The following is a 21,470-nucleotide window of genomic DNA, read 5'->3' on the forward strand; positions in this document are numbered from 1 at the left end:
AAAGAAGCTGTCTGCTAAGTCACATCCACAGGGCTCTTCATCTGTTTGCCAACGGAAACAGGAAAACGTGTATGCTTAAAATTAGCAACGTTCTCTCTACTCCCCCATAAGCTGTCTGAGCTTCTTTTACATAAATAAAAACTGAGTCTGTTTTAGTCTTTAATTTCAAACGTTCTGCACAGACAAGTCACATCACAAGAAGTAAATCATCTTCCTTCCAATACTTACAAATAAACATAGTCTCATCACTGCCATCTTCAGCCATTTTTTAAACCTGCCAAAACACAAAAGACGAAGTTAGTTCTGAATGAGTTTTACTTTCACCATATTAGCGAAACATCCCGTTACGGAGTGATGATGCTGACTGACCCAGAGCACACCCAAACACACTCCTGGCTCCTGCAGGGACAAAAAAGGAAAATCCCCCAGTGACTGCTGTGTCGTTACACGTGCTGCTGAAGTCACTAGCAAGAAGCCCAAACGGAGCTTCACGGGCACTTCTCTCTTGGCAATGTCATCTTAAGCAATTCCCCTCCCACCAACCTCCAGCCATTTCTCCGTGTCTCTGCACCCTGTGTTAGAAGCTCTTGTGGAACCTCAGAACAAGCAACATCATATTGCACGGTAGATTAAAAATCATCGGTGAAGGGTTGGATTACTGATTTAATAAACACAACAACCTTAAGAACCTAAACTCTGCAGATATGATCACAGACCTGTTCCAAAGGCAAACGTACAGTTTGGTAACAAGCATCACGAAATGGAAAATCAAATCCCGTCTCTGTCACTGACCTGCCATGAAATGGTAACCCACCAATTTGCTTTCACCTGTAAAATAAGGATAATCCATATTCACTTTTATAAACCAGTTTTACCAGTATGTATTAAAAACTCTCATAAGCACTATTTATTGCTCCTTGATGTCTAGACGATCTGAATTACTTTTGGCAAGCAGCCTGTGATTATGCATGACTAAGATCACACAAGTGGGCTCTAGAAGACAGTTCTCCCTTTTCGAACCTTGAAATTCTCCTCTTCAAATAAGGAATCTTCCCAATGCCCCAGCAAGAGGCAAAGCAACACGAAGAACCTGACTAAGTCCAAGAGAGAATGAGGCTGCAGAAACAGCAAGGACATTGGTCAAGAAGAAAACATGCAAGAGTAAGAGCCTGAACCCGTGAGGAGGAGGAGGACAGAGGAGAAGAAACATGACCAAAGACACTCCAGGCTGGCAGAGCCCTGTTTGAAAAAAGGCATAGAATTTGCTACTGCAACAACAAAAACCTGTCCAAAGATGCACACAAGCCTGGGCACCCCAGCCTCCCTGCATAGCCCTCCCAAATCCTTCCTCTCGCCAGCAGCACAGCCCCTCCTAACGCCTGCTGCCTTGTAAGGGGCTATTGCTGCCAACGTAGCACCAGCCGTTTATGGCTCCCGGGGATTAAACACACGTAACAACACATTTACACGTTTATACAGAAGTCTGGTGCTGGGCAGAAGCAGCAAATCAGGGAAATTCCCCAAAGCTCTCTTCCTGAAAGCAGTATACGCAATGAAGCAGGTAACTAGTACAAAACAAGCCATAGAAAGTGAATCATAGACTGATGGCAAGAATGGTTGTGTTTTGCTTCCTAACCAAGATGCTCTGTGGATGCTCTGCACTATTTCAAGAAGTGTATGTCCAGTTATTTTTAGACAGTTTGTGTCCTGACAAGACTTTCGTCCTAAATACGGCTGAATTAACAAGTACTCTGCTCGGTCAGTGGTTCAGATACACAGGGGACACTGTGCAGCAAGATCAGCAGCACCGCTGTGCAACCTGCTCTTCAAAGGTGCACGTGCTTTCCTGTGTCACACTTCCCAAACAGCAGATTGATGACATGCAGCGTTACCAGAGCACCAAGGTCAATCTTGCTCTAGCAGCCCTAAGATCAGAATAGCAATAAAGCAGGGGGAGAAATCATAGTGGCATAAATACCGGTCAAGGTGATGAAGAGAAACTGCCAAGGTCCCTCACACGTACCTCACTTCACTGAGGAGACTCTATATTTCAGCTATTATCTGCATTAGCTTAATTTTCAGTTTTGTAGCAAGCGCTTTCACTTTCCACAGAGCAAACTTTCAGATTCAGCCTCCATCTTTCCTGCGCTCAGCACAGTGACCTGCTGTGCTCTGAAAAAAACAGGAACGGGCATTAGGTGTCAAATACAGCCGCGTCTCCGTGTGCAGGTGCAGGAAGAGGACCGACTGCCTTGCACTATTAGTCTTTGCACCGTTACGAGCTCCTGAGGGGTCTTCTTCTCCTTCCTGCTTTATTAAAGCGTAAGGAAGGAAGGACCCCAGAAGTGGGTTTAAGGATCCTGCTTTGCAGACGCGCAACTTCTCACCTGTGGGCTTCAAAACCCCTGGCAAAGCTCACAAACCCCGTGGGCTTCTGAGCCCAGTGCCATGATGTCACCTGCTCCGGCTGCTAACCCAGGCGCCACGCCACACCACCTCACGCGGCGGCACCGCGCACACACTTCACAGGGTTTATTTTACCTTTCATCTCCTGTTACGTTATAGATTTTTTATTCGGGGCTATTTTTTCTTTATTTTGAACCATTTCTGTCAGAAAAGTATTCCACGAGGCCACCCGTCCCGCTGCACCTAACTACACCGCCTTGCACGGACAACCAAAGCCAGTGAGAACTCCCTTTATTTTTCACGTAAATATGTCACTCTCTACATATTTTTCACATTAAAATATATATATATATATATACATATTTCCACACAAAGGGGCATGGATCGCCGGGTGGCCACAACCTAGGTGGAAACGCACCCCGGGGGGCCCTCCCGTGCCCTCAGAGCGGGGCAGAGCGGGCGGGCGCCCCAACGGCCGTAACGGCCGTAACGGCCGCAACGGCCGCCGCCCGTCACGGAGCCCGCGGGGCCGGCGGAGGGCTCCCGCTGGGGCCCGAGCCGCGATCCGGGAGCGGCTCCGCCGGGTTTTGCCTCGGACCCGCGGCGCTCGCCCCCCTCCCTCCCTCCGCCGCGGCGGCGCGGCCGCTGTAACAAAGAACAGGCGGCGTGGAGGCGGAGGAGGAGGACGGGGAGGAGGGGACGGAGCCGCCGCCGCCGCCGCCGCGCCCGGAGCCCGCCCCCGCCGCCGCCCCGGCCCCGGCCCCGAGCGCCCCCGGGGAGCGGAGGGGGGGGGAGCGATGAGGGAGGAGGAGGGGAACCGGGGTGGGGGGGGAGTGGAGGGGGTGTCCGCGCGCGGGGTGGGGGGGGCGCGGGGCGGCGGCGTTACCTGCCCCGGGAACGGCCCGAGCCGGATCGGATCCGGGCTCCGGGTTCCGATCCGCTCCGGAAACCACGCGACGGCGGAAGACGGCGCGGCCGGGCGCGGGGCACGCTGGGAGGTGTAGTCCTCGCCGTGTCGTCGTCCGCACAGCCCCGCTCCCCAGGCTGCCGCTGTGGTCGGGGGCCTGTGTGAACGGGATCAATAAATAAATAAATAAAGTGGTTGTCTGAGCGTCGGAGTGCTCGTTTAAGGGGGATAAGCCTGTGCTGTGTAAAAGTGGCCCTGCTTTTCTTCTCTGTGAGGGCAGTGAGGCACTGGGACGGGCTGCCCAGAGAAGCTGCGGGTGCCCCATCCCTGGAGGTGCTCAAGGCCAGGCTGGATGGGGCTTTGGGCAGCCTGGGCTGGTGGGAGGTGTCCCTGACCATGGCAGGGGGTGGAACCAGGTGGTCTTTAAGGTCCCTTCCAACACAAACCAGTCTGTGGTTGTCGGATCAGGAGTTAACTGCACGTTTCTTAGCCAAAGTAGTGTGGGTTCACAGTGCTTGTATGCCTGGACCCTGCAGCTCTAACACGCTTTCTATGTATATTTTTTCAGTACTAGCATCAGGCCGTGAACTTGTACGTTATACCTGGCTCAATCCTTGGAGTAGAGACAAAAAAAAATGAAGATCCCTTTCATTCACTGTTCAGGAACGATGAACCAAGCGACAGAATGTGGCACCAGTACGGCACCTGCTTTTAGCTCAGATGCTTCTTGTCACTTTTGCTAGCATACCCTCATAGCATCACAGAAGTTAAAAATAAATAAATAAAGACCCAAGATTAGAGCAGAAAGGAAAATGAGGAAACTTTATCAGGAGACCAGTAGGGAATTTCAGCTAAGCACTTCAAGGATTTGAAATAAACAGGCAGATAGATGTGGGCAGTAACTCTCAGCAAGGCAACATACAATTTCCTTGCAAAAGAAGGTGCAACACTCACTTTTGGGAGGGACAAAAAAACACCTCTGTAGCTATTTTCATGTGAATGTTTTGTCTTGTTTTCCTCTGGTCTGGTAGGGCTTGGTGGAAGTATTCATTTAGAAGATAATTTTTTCAGCAAAAAGATTGCAGGAGAACCTTATTCACAGGCAGTGCTCATGTTAGTACTGGTGTCTTTCATACAGGATCTATGCACTAACACCCCTTTTGCCTCCCAGTATCTCCCCCAAATTACAAATGGTTTCAGGATAATACAATAACACTGAGAGATGAAATAATGAGTAACCACAGTGATTCCACAATTCCCCCTTCCATTGGATTCCCACCCTGTCCATGTTTTAGATAATTCTCAAGGAACAAGAGAGGGCTACTTGTATGGCCGGGCGTGCCCGGATTATCAGAAAAAAGCCACTGTGTTGGCAGACAGTAGGTGGAGGAGTCTGCCCCTGGATAAGCAGGTGGAGGGTCTGCATTAAACAACAGGTCAAATTCGTGAAGGAGGGTAGAAAACTGCCTACAAAGGTTGGCTGACTGGGTACGTAGGACAGCACACAACCCAGAGACAAATGGCGTTTATTGTATGTACAGCAGTAGTTATTTCTTTAAAAAATCCTTGCGCTTTTTAGTGATGTAATAAATCTGTACATCGTAGGCTTCTTAATTACACCAACTTAATTTTACATACACACACAGAAAAACAACAAAAAAAATAAAACACCACAGAAGTGACCATCACAGTTGTATGCTAGGAAAAAATGTTTTACTCCCCCTGGAATATCAGAGCATAGTACATTATTGGGAAATACAAAGTTACAGGATTGGAAAGACCTCAGATCCCTCCTTCACAGGTACTTCACACCCTGCCAGCACCTTGCATAGTAGCAGTTTGGATATCCTGAGTGAAATGATATTATTCACCCTTGACTTCAAGCAATCCTCCCTGTTATGTAGTTAATCTTGAACTGTTTGTCACCAAGGCTGCAGCTCAGCAACACGCCGAGGCATTTGATAACTTAAAACATGTGAATAAATCCACCTAGGTGCTGTGGAGGTCGGAGCAGGACGTCAGCTGTGCCTGCTCACAGGGGGAATGAATGCCTTTGGAGCTCTGGTACGCTTCATTCTGGAGCGTAAGTGCTTATCTCAAGCTTCAGCTCTACAGTTAAAATGAAGCAATAAGCTAAAACAAAAAAATCCAGATGACTCCCACCTTGTAGAGAGCTCTTGGCCCTTGTAACACCAAGATTTACCAGAGCTAAAAGAGATGTTAAAACAAGAGCAAGGCTCACTTCCCCCATACACATTCAACAGCATTTTATGTAGTCAATTCCACTTTTTCCATGATATTTCATGTATCAAGAACACCAAAACATTACTTGAAATACATAGCCGAGAGTTTTCATTTGAAAAAAAAAAAAAACCACCTGGGACTAGCGAGGAGCTGCAGTACCAGAAACAACCCTAAAATTTCACCGATTCTCAGAACTGGTATTGCAGGCAACAAACAGCATGGTCTGAAAAAAGCAGTGCTGGAAACCGAGCCCTCTCGAGAGCCGGGCAGTAACTACGGGTCTGTATGACACAGAGCCCCAGACAAAGAGCCAGCACGGGAATAAAAATCTAACAGAAAGCATAAGAATAAAGCCCAGAATTTATGCTTGCACAGTTTTATTACCTCTCCATTAAGCCGAACAAATTTGGCAAAGGTATTTTGCTTTTTAAATGAATATTTTTTTTTTCCATTATGACATCCCTTCTCCTTCCTGCAGCCTCAGTTTCAGAAATGTTGTGTATAGTTAGGAGTGAAATGACTGACATTTTCTCCTGGGGTGAATTGGATGTGAAACACAGTGATTTAGGGATAAAGGAGCCCCTCCTCTTTAAAGAGACTTTTAAAGTGATCTTTAAGTGAACTTTAACAAAGTTACCTAGCTTGTATTCACATGAGATATTAAGCAGCTTTATCACTTTAATTTACAAAGAAATTTTTAATTCTTGTACTGCTTGTTCAGTCAAAATTCCCAGAAAAGCCAAGGCAAATCTTGGCTAGGTAGGGATGCAGGTCATCATGTCATAAAAATGAAAAGCTTAAAGGTCATAAAGCAAAAGCAAATCACAAACACAGACTAAGAAGGTTCAATTATGGGCAGAAAAATTTATCTTGTTTTTACAAGATGACAAAAATTATTTTTTGGAAGAGGTGAGGAACACATGCCAGCCAGATGCAGAGGTCAAACATCAAACCAAACGATGTTTATTTTCCTGAGGAGTGAAGCCAATTAAAAAACAAGATTCCCGTGATTCCCTTTTAACCCCAGATGCCTTGCTTTCCTCATCTTCATAATCAATTCTCTCTCAATATACGTGAGCCCAAATCTTCACACAGTTTGCAGTATATAATATATATATATACACACACACACATTGCAGTTCCCACCATTAAGACACACATTTAGGCAATTACCAAGATCTTCAGAAAGATCAACCAAAAAAAATAAATGCCTCAGGCTGTATCTGTTCTTTGGGTTAAGTAAGATACAAGCAAACCCTTCTGTATTCTGCATGGTATTCAGTGTTATTTCCACCGCATTCTACAGTAAATGATAAAGCTTCTGTAAATTAAAATCCCAGTTCAGTAATTTAAACAGACTCCAAGTAGTGTTAGATACTCCCTCTACATTCCCAATTCTCCAGCTCTTAGTGTACAAGGTGCTATCCACAGAGCTGTATCGCTTTGTCTTCTCCAATTTGGTGGTTAGTCTTCCTCCTTCAGCAAATAAAACTGAGCATTTAAAACATAAAGGGGATTTCATCACCCACCCTGCCCCATTATGCAAAGAGTTCCTAGCAAAGTCGGGGGGAAAAGTGCATGTTGAGGGAACTTAACTTCAGGTTTTTGGATGCTCAGATCGTGGTCTGCTATAGAATGAACGCATCCTAACTTCTGTTTTGTGTTAAATTAACTACAAACAAAAGTGTTCACGCACATTCAAGCAGGACAAACCCGTATTACTAAACTGGGATTTTTAAACACGTTACAGCTCCAGGACACTCCTGTGTAACAGATATTCAAAACATAGAATATTAAAATGCCTTCAAGTGTTTTCATAATAAGCAGCATGCTTAAACATACAGCCATTTGATAGTCTGGACTGCTGTACTACAGTGATTTTACTAGGTTACACATAAATGGTATTTTTTAAACAGTAGACTCAGTTAAAAGATTTTGACAATTCATTTTTTCTACTATTTTGTTGTAAAAAAAAAAAGAAGAATCTAGTTTTATCTCTGTAAAAGTATTTACCAAGGAATCTAGAGTCCATCGGAAGTTTTGCTACGCGTCTCTGTTCTTCAGTGACTTTCTATTTTTGAAGAATGGTTTAAGTTGAAAGCCGAAATATCTGCCAAAGCCTTGGATGTCTTTTAAGGGGCAGGAAGGGGAAACCCTGTTGGCAAAGCAGGCACAATCTATCTTCCATTTGTGTCAGCAGTTTTGATGGAATGGATGTTTTTATTGGAGAAAGCGAACAGGCTTGGTCCTTTGTCCTCAGTAGGAATGTATACAATGGAAAACTACAGGTATCCATGAAAGGTGGCACCTGTGAAATACTGCCTTTTACCGTTTTAAATAGCTGAAACAAGAACTATGACTTTACTTTCACCAATTTTTCCTTTCAGGAGTTAAAGGAGCCAGCTGCAATGTTTAATGAGGGAAAAAAGTCAGAAAACCAACTGAACAGTCACCCCGTGACCACACTGGTAGATCTAGAAACTGAAAGACCGAGGGAGTTGTGATCATTATTTTTTTAAAAGCTCTCTTCACAACTGTGTTTTCTAAGATCTCAGTAAGTATTTGGCAAGTAAAACAAGCTGTCTAATGAGAAGTTTATATAGGGTTAAATATGCTCTGTTCGACACTTATTGCTCCTAGCTTTGCATTTGATATGATGGTTTATTTCCTTGTCTAACAAGTACTTGGTAGAAGGAATTAGAGCCCCTAAGATAGGTTTTTGCGTTAGCAGCACAGCTTCTCACACAGGGAAGAAAAGCTACAGAGGAGAAGTCTTAAATGTTTTGCTTGCAAGTAGACTCAAGTAGACTTTTAAAAAAGTTCTGTTTTTTAGAGTATAACTTATGCACAGAACATTAAACAATATGCTAGTATAAGTGTTTGCATAATTTATTGATTTATGGCTAGTATAAAAGGCATCTCTCCACCTACATGGACTGAGCAGTTATTATAGCAGGCTACAGATATTACAGTAGGCTATCTTAATCAGCATTTTAGTTCTGCTTCTGAAAACTTACCCGTTTCCAAATTACAATACAAACTGGATCTGGGTCTCTCTTTTCCCTTTCAGCCTGACCAGAAACACAAGCTGAGACTTGCGTTGCTACTACTCCATGCTGCAGCAAGGAAGCACAGTGGTATCTTCTCTCTTGATAGTGGTTCAGCCATAGGGCAGGTATGATTTTTCAGTTCTCAGCTCCCCACTAATGTAAACTAGGTGCTCACGTGCAGGTCCTCTCCACCTGCACCATTCCCTGTCCTCCCTCATCTTGTACAACACCCCACACAATCCTCCAAAAGCTGTCACGATGCAATTAGTGCTGCTTGTATTTGGAGGAACAACTTGATAACCAGAGAGAAAAGCGTTCTGGAAGAATAAACAAAAAAGACAAGCCTTCTGTTTATTCCTTGACCACTGCATTAGTGAACATCATGTCATGCAAGTCATCAGCTGCATTCGTATTCTCTAGTACTGCTCTGTAAACAACTGATGTGCAATACCCCACCAGAGAGCGTCCAGTCTTATACACATGGTTCTGCCGAAGCACCGTTCAGTTTGCTCTTGCTTTTGTTCTTGGAAAGCAGCTTCCTGTTAAGAAGACGTGAAAGCGTGCCTCCCTTCTTGCGCGTTTCCTCCGACAGGGGCTGCTGCAGGTAGACAAGATCGTTGTGCGACTGGCTCATTCCCGGGTCCTTCTGATGGTGTCGCCGACGGAAGAAGAGCTTCGCGCTTTTTTTCAAAATCCCACCTGCAGAAGCAAAGAGCAGAGGCACGGGACACTTTAGACAGAACAGGCTGCTTTCCTCTTGGACCACAGCTTTAGCTGTAATTGCAACACTACTAAAAAACAGCCTGGGTCTCAACATTTCCAGTTTGAGCACAACCCTCTTAACAATTCCATGTTAGAAAGCTAAGAGAGTGGTGCATCTAAGCAATAACATTGATGGTTTGTAACTGATGGGACGTAGGAGCACGAGTCCCGCATTGAAACAAGTGATTTTGGATACTGGCAAACGTGAGCAATCGCTGTGCTTTCAACCAGAGGCACACATACGTATGCTACATGCTACTGACTCCACCTTGCCCCACTCTTGACCCAGCTCTCTCCCAGCCAAACACCACGGAGAAATTCAGGCTGGGTGAAGTTATGTATTTCTCTGCTTCTCCTCATTCCATGCAGGTATCATGCAAACTGAATCGCTTAGATTCACGACAGACTGTGGTAGCTCTAGATCTATGCACATACACACGCTCTTATAGCTAGCAGAAAAGTTCAGGAGAGAAGAGCTCACACGCATTGCTGGAGGAGCACTAAAGAAAAAAGTAGTTTTTCCTTCAGTTCTCTCTGAAATGATGCAGTTGAAAAGGAAGGAAAGCTACCGTGCAATCTATCTACGGGCAATCAAGTATTAACCCTCTGATTTCAACTTCTAAAGTCAATCCACGCATCTCGGGCAAAGTTGCCTTCCTTACACTTTGTTTCAAGTGTTCTTCTGAAAGCTATGATAGTGTTCAAACATACACATGCACAGCGTTTAGTGTGGGTTGCACACTGGGTTCTCAAATGTCAAACAGGCATATGCAACCTTTCTAGTGCAATAAGAGTACGGCGTATTTCACAGAAGGAATGAAATAGAGAAAGAAGTGTTACTGTCCGCTGTTTCAGCAGTAAAAGGAGCTGAAACGAAAAGATTACCCCGTTATGCACAAAGTGAAGGTGGCATTTTAATCTGAAGCACAGTACACAGGTGGTGCCTGAGCTCAGCACCTGGCAGCCAGCCTGCACACAGCAGACTTGAACAAGCCAGGCCGCACGTATTCTACAAGAGGTCAGCACCATCACCTAGAGTAGCCATCATCAAGCACTCGCTGTTTGAAAATCCTGTTAGAAATAACAATTCACCTCAAATAGATTGAAAATAGTATTACATCTGCTTCCAATAGATTCAGAAATTTGCCCAAATCCCTTCTTGTGGTAAATTAGTCCAGGTTCCTTTATTTTGTAGTACTCCTCCTCTTGATCCCATGTCAAACCTGCTATGCAGCCAAGGCAATTGCAGCTATCGTCTCACCAGGGCTTCGTGCTGGCCACACCAGACACCAGTAGTCTTCTCTGTTTGCAAGCCCTGGCTGTTTCTGCAGCCAGCATCGTGCCAAATTCCACCTTCCCTTTCCATGTGCGTGCCTGACGTGTAAGGCAGCTCAGCTGGCAGGGATGCTACCAGCGGCACCCAGCCCGACGTCAGCACATTGGCCCAGCGTTAACACGGTGGTCGTTTTGTGCAGAACTGGGCACTGTCATCGCCCCAGTGGCACAAGCCAATTTGAACGAAGGAGGACCCAGGTAGCAAGCCAACACAGGGGGTTTCTGGCAGTCAGGCAGGGTACGTGAGGACAGTCACCTCCCTGGCAAAGCTTCCGCAGCCTGTTCCCCTACCATAACCAGGTTTCCTTACTCCTTCTCAGATCAACTATCAGATTTTGTCACCACATGGTCTCCATTCTGCTTTTCCTCCCATTGCAAATGGATGCAAAAAGCAACACGCAGACTAATTCCTGCATGTGATCGTGTCCAACAGCTAGGATTACATCATTATCAAAGGACTCGATGCAGGCTGCGTGGCATTTTGCACAGCAGCAGCTGCAGAACAGGCAATTCATGGCAGCCCTGCTCCACGCAGCCAGATGCTTTGTTCAGACCGGAACACTTACAAACATGTGCTTGGCATTATTACTTTTTATTTTAAGGACTAGGCACTCAGCATCCGGGAGGATATTCCAGCGTGTTTTGCCGCGCTGCGGCTGAGACTTGGCTCACCAGGCACAATGGGATTGAAGCAGAAGTCAGCTGAAAGCAACTGGCACTCATGGGTTTGACTCTTGACCGCTCTCCCATCACCCTCTGACTGATCACTTTGGCAAGGCAGTACCACTTCAAGCTCTTGTCAACAACATAAAAGAAACAGTGTTTTACCCCGTGACACTGACGGTTGTTAATATGCAGGGGCTGGGGGAGGCTGCTGAGGCCCTGCTGCTGTGCGGCTTTTGTTTTAGCACTCAGCTGTTCTGCCCAGCAGACTTGGCAGCTGCAGCTGAAGTTGTGCCAATGGGAGGTACAGGACAGAAGAGTTTATCTGTAAACAGATGCTTAGTCCTATCCATTCAGACTGATCTCCCTTCCTAGGGAACAGAACCGAACCAAGACTGCTGCAAAACTTGCGCTGGTGGCCCAGGACAACTTGCTGCAGCTGAAAAAAAAACTGCAGGCAGCACTTCCCTGAGAACAGCACGGCCTCAGCAAAAGCAGGAGCCCCCCGACGTGAAAGCTTGTGTTTTCAGAGGTACTGAGGTCACTGGTACCTGGAAGCTTGCCACATCCCCACTGCCACCCATCAGTCTCCAGCCAGTCTGGCACGTGCTGCCTGCCGGTGGCTCCAGCTGCTGTGGAGGCATGCACCCCGACCGAGAAGATAGGGCACAGGGCAAATCACAAGCTTGGTGATGCTCGTGCTGTTTGCATGCTTACTTTTCGAGTTCAACAGGATCCGCATGCCAACTTTGCCCCTAACACCAGGAGACGAGCAGAGAGTCTCAAGAGCACCGTACAGACTCAGGTCTTCACAGGCTCCTGAGCACAGCTTAGGGTGCTCTGAACAGGCTTGTGGGGCTAGGATCACTTTGTTCAATAACATACATTAGATTCAGATTTCCTTCCACATCTACTAGGATATGAATGGAGATGCTTCTTTCCATTCCTTCCCAACTCCAAAACAGTTTTTAATCCAAGTGATTGTGTAAATAGCTGCTGAGGAACTTGTAGCTCAAGGAGTTTGGCTAGAAATGGGATCTAGAAAACTGTAAGCAGCAGCTTTTAAAATAAGCATTCTGTGTATGCACATCCAGTATGGGGTCACACACGGTTTGCATGAGCAGATGTTTGATTGATAACCAGATAGGACAGGAATGGGCATGATGGACAGAGATCAGGAGCACAGAGCACCCCTCCAAGCCTTCCTTGCTGTCCACTCTGCGTGACCCACCTGGACAGCACACCCACCAGGAAAACCATTTGTTACGGCAGACTAGTCTGCTAGGGCATCTGAGCACAGGAAGGCCAGTTTGGAGGGAGGAAAGAAATGGATGGGAGGAGAAGAAAACAGGTGCCAAACTACATTTTGCTTCGATTTTTACAATGAGAGTACCATTGTAAAGCTACATTTTCTTTAAAAAGTAAGACAAAAATAACTTACTGTGTAGGTAATTAATTCTGGCTGGCATAGTGGTCCTCTTAAGTTTATAAAAGGGAATGGGTAAGAAACAGGAAGTCAGAAAGGTAAAGAACAAAAATATGCAGAGTAAAAAAAAATATAGAGAAAGACAACGCTAAGTTTAAGACATTAATACCATACCCAAGGCTTTTTAAAGCAGAAGGCTGTTCTTATTGTTGCTATTCTTGTTTTTTAGAAGGGAAGGCATTTAAGAAAAAACCCTTGAACTATTCAAACCTAACTCAGGAAAACATTTCTACCTCCTTTCCCTATCTCCCTCCATAAAAGCTATTCGGCTGTGACAAAGCAGAGATTCAAGATTTCCACAAAAAGATCTGTGTACAAGGAAAGGGATTTTAGACTTTTTTAGAAGTCTTTTTCAGCTGAGACAACTGTCTCAAATATTAGAGATAACTTGCCCTTTGTAGCAGTCCTACCCTGCACTGTGCAAAGCGAATCTTCAGAAGTCTGATCTCTTTGCAACGTACTGCACAGGGAAAAACAAAACTAAACACCAGTTCACAAACAAACTTCCACTTGCGTGTTTTGAATAACACGTTAAAGAAGAGTTCAGAGGTTTTGCAAAATCTCACACTGCTTTGTAAGTTTCACTAGGCTCCAAAAAAGACAAATGTTCACTTCATGCTTAGCCGCCTAACTCCACCCCAAACACACCCAAAACCTTCTAATGCCAAACTGATTGTTGCTGTGCTATTCTAAACTGTCGGAAAAAAAAAAAAAAGTGCTGTGAAAAGACAAGACCTCAATGTCCTACGGGAGAACTTTGGCAAAGAGGTCTAGTATACACCTTCTGTGGGGTGCATTACAATAATCTAGTACTGTGCTGAGGTTTTGTAGAAAGCCATTTCACACTACCTCAGGGTAAGGAAAGGATAGAAAATAAAGCAAAAGAGTATATTTTTGAATACGGGTGAGAAACTGCAATTTTTGCAACTTGAATGCACATCCCCTGAGGCTGGCATGCTGCCTGTTCAAGGCACAGGTGGGAGACCACTAAGTTGCTCTTCTTTCAGACTTTTTAAAGAGCCACCTGTGTCTACCACATAGCCACAAGCCAGCATAACAGCCTAAGAGGGCACTGGATTTATAAACGAAACACAAAGAATCCTAAGACATTTCCAAATTGCAGCTATTCAGGTACGTAACTACATGAGCAAAATGATCTGACCCTTTATTTACTTACTTTATTCCCGTTTCTTTATAGCAAACTATGTATTAATGAAAACATAGAAAAACTTCTGGCTTAGCCATTGGTGCTGTCTGAACACATATTTTAGTGAGGGCAGGGAAGCTTGTGCTCAGAGAAGCAAGGAAGAAAGGAGGAAGAAAGGCAGCCTACCAGAAAGCAACCGCAGGACTTTGCCATTTTCACATCAGTAATGGGACTCCTAACACAGCACAAGTCCTTGTTTACAAGAACACATTTTTCACTGAGGAACTGACACTGTGGCCAGTTATCTCCCTCCCAGATACTGAGTCAGGCTTAGTGGTCTGCCTTTCAGCTTCTAAGGGTCAGCTCTTCTAGCTTCCAGATGGAGGAGAACGTCACGGAGCCTGCCGTATCTCTGAGAGCCAGAGGACTGCACTCTTTATAGCTACTAGTAAGACAGCTTCCATCACCACAATTGCATAGAGTTTCAGAAGAAAAATCAGTACAAGAAGATAACCTACTGTACAGTGTTGCACAACGCTGTCAATTATTGTACAAAAAGCAGTCTTTCACTGAAGGAGAGGTAAGGCTCACGTACCTTTAGACTTTTTCATGCTCCCAGTTTCTGAAACACTTAATGAGCTCCCAGATATTTCTTCGCAGGTCTGGTCTAAGAGCGTGTTGGAGTTCCACTGCTGAGTGCCGTTCTCCAAGCCCCAAGCCTTTTGGGCACTTTGCTGAGGGTCAGTATCAGGTACTGTTTCTGAAGCACCTAATGATAGCTTTTCATCAGAGGTGACTTTTGTAATTGCCTCCTCTCTAGTGGGTGCTGGATCTGCTTCTTTGCAGGAGCTGTCCATGGCTGCAGCATAGTCCATCATCAGTGCAGCTTCACTGTCCTGAGATAAAGAGGTCTGCCCAGTGAAAGAAAAAATAAATAAATAGACAACACTGACACAAGCTGCTCTGCCAGAAAAAACAAGCTTCCCTGCAAAAGTTCTGTTCTTCTCTCTGCTTTACACTTTCATCTGCACTGTTCAGGGCTATCAGAAAGCCATTGTTTAGCTCCACTAAAGGAGAGGAACATATAGTCAAATTCTAGTAAGAATCATAGGTGACCATATTTACCTAATCACTGTCTCGTTAAAGCCAAATGGTTGGAAAAAAAAAAAAGACTTAAGTACATGCTTCACACCTATCACTGGCCCCACTGCAAGTAATGGGACACTTTCCTACATGCTGTAACAACGTATTAGATTGCATAGAAAATAATCTATTTTATTATTTATAATCTTATTTATTATTTAATTATTAAAAAGGTAGATATCAATGCATTTCGTCTTGTAGAAGGACTTCTTGACAGCTATATCAGATAAATACAAATCCACAAATCCAAAACACGGAGAAGGCCTCATCTTTTGTCCTCACCTAACCTGGTTTTCCCAAATTCCTAATCATCCCACTCCTGTCCAAGGACACCATACGTTTTTATTCAGGTTGTCAAATCCAAGAATGAAAAAACAACCCACTCTGCAGTAAACCCACTCATATTTGGCTCAGCTTCAAACAGTAATTGAAGCAAACAGACCTAGATCCTGCAGAGACTGCTGAATGGGAGAAAACAGAAAGCACATTCATGTAATACTCAGTGGAGCAAAGACTTTGCAGGACTAAGAATTAAACCGTGTTGTTTTCTGCTCTACCTTGGACACCCCTGATATGATAATGGTGCTTTTCTTCCTAGGAGACTTCAGCTTCTGCTTTGCAGACTCGCTTAACTGTCGAATGGCTGCTTCTGCAACAGGATCAGTGCCATTCAATACCAACAGTTCTGAAAATGAAGAATTATTTCAGAAAGAAGAAAAAAAATGGGAAGTATCAGAGCTAAGAGGCAGATCTTGTTCTTAATTTAAAATTCAAAGAAATTAGCAGAAATAGTATGAACACCATGAATAACAAAATATTGTCCAATACACCACTCAGCTATTGGGTCTTGTCTTTTCCATTCTTCTCGGTCTGGTCTATGTTAGCCATTATTCTGAGAAAAGGTACAAAAGTTGCACTTACAAACCCATGCCTTGAACACACAGAAGGTTTTAGAAACCTAGGCAAAGCAGCCAATTATTTCAACACATTGCTACACTGGAGTAACTTTGGGCACAAGCAAATGTAAACTAATCAAATTCATCAAGCTTAGAAACAAAAAAATCTAATAAAGCTGATGAAGGAAAAAAAAAACCAACCCATAGATTTAATTATTGGAGGTGGGCTCTTTAATAAGAGATTTAACAACAAAAGGATACAGTCAGGAATAGCATTAATTAAACTGAGTGGTGTCTTTTTGTTATTGTGACATTAAGGCACTAAAAATGATGCCTAAATAATAATACCACACTAAGTACCTCAGATACCTTTGGAATTTAACAGTAGGTGTGCACAAGTGGTATGCACACCCATGCACGCCTGCACATTCGATACAAACCCCTGCTTTTCCACCTTCATAACCACTGCAAAGCCCCCTGGAACAGCTGAGTGGTCAGGACAACATCAGAAGCACTTACTAACTCTTATTGTTGTCATTATTTAGAACTATGGCAAGGACACAGTGTCTTTTCCATAGAGCTTGTAGCTATTATGGCATTATGCTTGTAATAAATACTACCTAAGTTATTGCCATACTGAATGCTCCTTTGTATTCCTTTCATTTGCTTGGGCTCTTGAGCTAATGAGTAATTCTTCCTGTTGTGGTATATTAACATTTCACAGAAATTCCCCCAAACTCCCATAAAAAGAAAAACACTGCCCATCTCAATGTGCCCTAAGCTGCATTCACAGGTTTTCCAGTAAGTGCTTTGTATCTTTGAGATCAAAATCAGCTATGAGAGAAAACTTGGAAGTCTAAGGCTTCCCAAAATGGCTTAGTAAATACCATCCTGCTTCGTGGTATCATTGGTCTAAAGATGGGAAAGATTCAAGAGTTATTAAACCATGGTTCACACTCCTTTCCAAATTTTTGTCTTTTTGCCTGTACATCTCTATCTCTGAGCAAGACTTCTGACTGTTCCAGGAGCAGCCTAGATCATCTCCAGATTGTCCCATGCGTGCTTAAATCTGTACGAAGAAAACTGGACTCTACATCACGTGCCATTTACAGCCATACTGGACCACACCTTTCATCACTGCTGCCTACAGAGCTAAAGAATGAATGGTGACAACACAAAGGACTAAAAAATATGCTGATGATTCAGAGTTGTACCTCGAAAAGGTAAAAGGCCACAGAGTCAAAATCGAGTTGAATTCAAAGTGAATTTGTAATTAAAGGTATTGTCAATGCTACCTGATGGTTCTTCAACTATATGCCAGGTGACTTAGGAAAGTGAACAAACTGGCACGGCAAGATTACGTATTTGCATTAGCACAAAACATAACAGTGGTAGAGTTTGGAAGAGAATTCAGTGTTCCTGCTGTTCCAGTCTGCTTTACATCAAGCCAGCCTCAAGCCTTCTATTCAGAGAGGGGAATTCAGAATGGCCTTAAAGTTAAGTTTTGGATGTTTTTCATTTTGTGCAGTATCCCTCATGCCTTTATAAAGGAGGGGCCTTTCATTCAGAAGTAAGAGAAAAGCCAGCCTGGCTCTTTTTTTGCAGTCACCTCCCCTCTCCAAACCACAGCTCATTGTTATTTTTTCAAAATTAGTAATTTAAATCTCCAATTAAAAACAGACTTCTATTGCAAGACTGCTATATGCCTAACCACAGTACTTGCTAATATAAACAACTCAGTGCCTGTTGAAAGGCAGTAGCCATGTGGGTTTGTTGTTATTTTAACAGGATTACATTAATCCCATGTGCAGCCTAGAGAGATGTGTTCTGATTATAAGCTTTGAAAGTTTCTGTTACCTGTATCTGAAGATGATAAAGTTTTGCTGACTGTAGCACCAGGAGAATGGGTAGCTTGAACAGATAAATCCTTTTCAATCATCTTGACCTTAACTGGAGTTTTCACAGGAGAATCTGAAGACCAAGTTTCTTGGTTATTTAAACTATTCAAGACACTTACTATGAAAATAATAAGAGTAAATTATACCAATTTAAAAGCTTGTTCAAAACATAAGTGTTTGAGAAAGCAGTTTAATAGAAATTCTCAATGCATGCTCTCTATGGTAATGTGACCCCCTAAAGACCTGTGAAGTATAGCAATTTCTTTTTAAGCATTTTCTGTAATATACTAGACAATATCCATTTAAGTAAAAGATCTGCTTTTGAGAACTGAAGAGAATTCAGCTCTTTGTGAGACTTCAAACAAAGACTGTTCAGAGATTTTATTTTCATACATATCCCAGGAAGAATCGAGTCTACTCCTGAAAGGTATTCTGAAAAAAGTTTGTCAGAGGATGACAAACCAATCCTCATCACAGATTGTAATACACACCGAGGTTAGAAGGCACAGCAACAAGACTGTCACCAGCAAGCACTCAGAGCCTGACACTTTTGTCATACAGAAAAACATCCACAAAGCTCTTCTACATTACCACCCTAGCATAAAGCTTTAAAGTGTGTACTAAAAGGAGGACTAACCACTCCTCCTGTAAGAACAAGGCTTCATGAAAATTATAAACCTGATATTGAAGAATACAAAAATGCCCCGCACCACCAACGCATCAGAGAAATCTGGACAACAGCACCTTTCCTTTCATCCCACTTCCTCCCTGCACCAAATTCTCCTGTTCCCCACATACAATCCTAACGTCAAACATAGAAAGAATTGGACCTCCTTACCTGTGCTCAGTGGAGATGATCTCCCTTCTAGTCGAGGTTTGGTTTTCACAGCAGTTACAGTAGTGACCACAGTCCCACAGGGCATCACAGTTCGATCCTTTTCTATCTTAGTGCTTGACACTGGAGAAGAAACTTGCCAGGTCTTTAACTCATTAGGTTCTATAAAGAAGAACTAGGAAGAGAAAAAATATTTCACCTTAGAGGCACAGTTAAGCAAGAAGGACATTAACATTCCTAGCTAGCGCTCCTTTCACATTTCTACTAACATTCAATAGCCAGCTAATACTTTTGATATACACAAATACAGTGTGGCACACTACCATATAATATGAATGTGCTACTCAAACTGGGCCACACATTGCACTGCACTGTGAAGGACAGTCCAAAGCACAAGATGAGCATTCACAAGGAGCTCCAGAAGTAAAAGATACACCCTAAAAACATCCCTGTGCCATACCTCTGCACTAATGGATCCCAGCCGAGGCCCCAGCTCTGGACTGCTCTCACTGGCCGTGCTGTTCAGTGCAAAGCTTTGCTGGCCAGAAGGTTGCTTCCTGAACAAATCTAGAGGTACAGTTGCCTTTGCGGACAAAGAACCTAGAAGAAATAAAATTAAAAAAAATAGGACTCATTTAAGCTGTCAGTATATTTAAGGATGAGAAGACAGGAAAGGAGGAAGAACAGCAGCTAATTACAAGAACTGTTTCTACACCATGGGACAGTAAGGGCACTGTTCAGAGCTTTCTTTACATTTTTCAACTATTCCCCAGCCTGGCCTAATACTGAGCAACAAAGAATGGAGACATGAAACATTACCTGCTTGCCACTATTTCTGGCCATTTCCAACACTCCCCCCCCCCCCCCCCCCCCCAGTTTATGCAGAATGCTTAGGGGAAAAGGGGAAAATAAAACATCTAGAAATATTACTATTATGTTCTTGAACAATATTCTTAACCAGTTACTTCCATCTTTCTTTTCAGAGAACACCTCCTTGGGTTCCTAGTAAATTGGTGTATCATTAAGAATATTCTGTCTTAATTTGATCTTAATTTGATCTTCAGTGCCAGCTGAGCAGTTCTCTAGTTCCTCCCCTTACTTTGTTACCTACATTAGACTGGAGCAAACCATTACCAAAATTACTGCAGGATTTCAGGGATGAAATCATAGTTTTAAGCAAAATCCAAGGGCACATAGAGATCTATGTTACATTCCCATCGCCCACTCTCATGACTCTACTCTGAGTTTTCCATTTAAATTTGCAGAAGAACAGCTAAGGCAGTGGTGGAGCCAGGGGAGAAGAAAGACAGTTGCCAGTGTAATCAACTGGGACTTTTTTGTTTTAAAACCAGGTTGAAACACTCTTAGTAGGAGGTGGAATGCTACTGGTATTGTCTGAAAGACCCATTACAAAAGATGCTTGAGGACTAGACTTTATGTAAGAAACAATATATATTTGCTGATTACATAGATCTCATCTCTCTCTCTCTCTTTTTAAATAAAAATCAGCATCCCCATCAGAGAAATTTAAATAATTTGCCTACATTTGACTTCCCATCCTTCGACAAATAATCATTTGTTGCCTGTTTGTTTTATACCTGAAACCTGGCATAAGAAGGAAAGGGCAAATGGATTCAAGAGGTGAAATAAAGTTACTACTCCTAGCTAAAGTAGAACTGTATCAGCAAAAGGACAAGCAGTACCTATGAGAAGAATTTATGAACTTGTGGCATCAATTCAACAAAGCTCAGGTAAGCAAAGTATTTTTGGAGCAACTTTACAAAGCTCATGCAAACAGCTCAACACACTCCCTGGTCTCAAAACCTACTCATCCCTCATCCCCAGCACTTGTAAGGCAATACTTCTCCAAATAAACACAATGCAATAGTTCAGTGGTGAGTTTTTCTTTGCCACTGAAGGCTACTTGCAAACTGTAACAACAGAATCAAAAATATTTCATTCTGTAAATTTTATATTTAATCCAATGCAACCAGAATTACTGTGCTTTATACGTGGTAATTGCTAGGCAGCCTTCTGGGCTTGAAAAGGAAGGATATAGGATGAAAAACAATTACCCTTCAGTAAGAGAAAGACAGGGAAAGATTAACTTGAAACCAAAATTACTCACAGAAAATCTGTCAAAATTTTAGAAGGGCAAAAAATTAGGATTACCAACAGCTGTTGGCAGCCTAGAAACAAAGGCTGATTCAAGGTTCCTTTGTAACCTTAAATCTGTCCTGAGGAGGAGAGTTACTTTTTAACACTGCATTTCTCTTCTGTCCAGGCTTACTGGTGGAAGTAACAAAGTACCTTGACAGCGGCTGACCCAGATGGATCTGCCTACCCAAGAACTCTGCAGTTTTCCATGGATTTCAACTCTGGGACTTAAATTTGAGGACAGGCTTACCGAGTTTTAAAACATAAACTTAACTTATACATTTTCCCCTGTTTTGTATAAACTTGGCTGGCTCTTTTCAGCTGATATCCCTTTTGCTGTTGTTCTCCCCTCGAGGGCTCCCTAGAGACGTTAGAGAAGGTACAGCTGATGGGGCAATCGGGACAACTCAGCAGAAGACACCTGAACTTCAACACAGGTTCACAAATCAAACACTTTCTTATACGGCTGTACAGCCAGGTAGAACTAAAGGAGGACTCATGTCAACACGTAGCAATGAGGTGATCATGCAAAACACTTCAG

General features: G+C 43.5%; 2 protein-coding genes across 14 annotated transcripts in view; both read right to left on the bottom strand.

Moving 5' to 3' along the window:
* PRDM15 (PR/SET domain 15) overlaps positions 1-4,675 on the bottom strand; it is a 40,560-nt gene extending 35,885 nt beyond the window's left edge. For 10 of the 13 annotated variants that reach the window (XM_080577639.1, XM_080577638.1, XM_080577636.1 and 7 more), the window contains exons 1-2: positions 3,293-4,675; positions 229-274 (exon numbers count right to left, since the gene is read on the bottom strand). In XM_080577639.1, coding sequence (XP_080433765.1) covers positions 229-265 — 37 coding nt within the window. In that variant the 5' untranslated portion in view covers positions 266-274; positions 3,293-4,675. Of the gene's footprint in view, positions 1-228; positions 275-792; positions 829-2,023; positions 2,173-3,292 lie in introns of all 13 variants that reach the window. The other 3 variants (XM_080577641.1, XM_080577642.1, XM_080577643.1) reach the window with 3 other exon arrangements.
* A 148-nt stretch (positions 4,676-4,823) lies between these two features.
* The window catches only part of C2CD2 (C2 calcium dependent domain containing 2), a 39,747-nt gene continuing 23,100 nt past the window's right edge, over positions 4,824-21,470 (bottom strand). The window contains exons 9-14 of the mRNA XM_080577652.1: positions 19,233-19,372; positions 18,776-18,947; positions 17,897-18,010; positions 15,701-15,828; positions 14,596-14,911; positions 4,824-9,306 (exon numbers count right to left, since the gene is read on the bottom strand). Coding sequence (XP_080433778.1) covers positions 9,080-9,306; positions 14,596-14,911; positions 15,701-15,828; positions 17,897-18,010; positions 18,776-18,947; positions 19,233-19,372 — 1,097 coding nt within the window. The 3' untranslated portion in view covers positions 4,824-9,079. The remainder of the gene's footprint in view (positions 9,307-14,595; positions 14,912-15,700; positions 15,829-17,896; positions 18,011-18,775; positions 18,948-19,232; positions 19,373-21,470) is intronic.

The sequence above is a fragment of the Anser brachyrhynchus genome (genome assembly GCF_964034855.1).
Source record: "Anser brachyrhynchus genome assembly, chromosome: 1".
Classification (NCBI taxonomy): Eukaryota; Metazoa; Chordata; class Aves; order Anseriformes; family Anatidae; genus Anser; species Anser brachyrhynchus.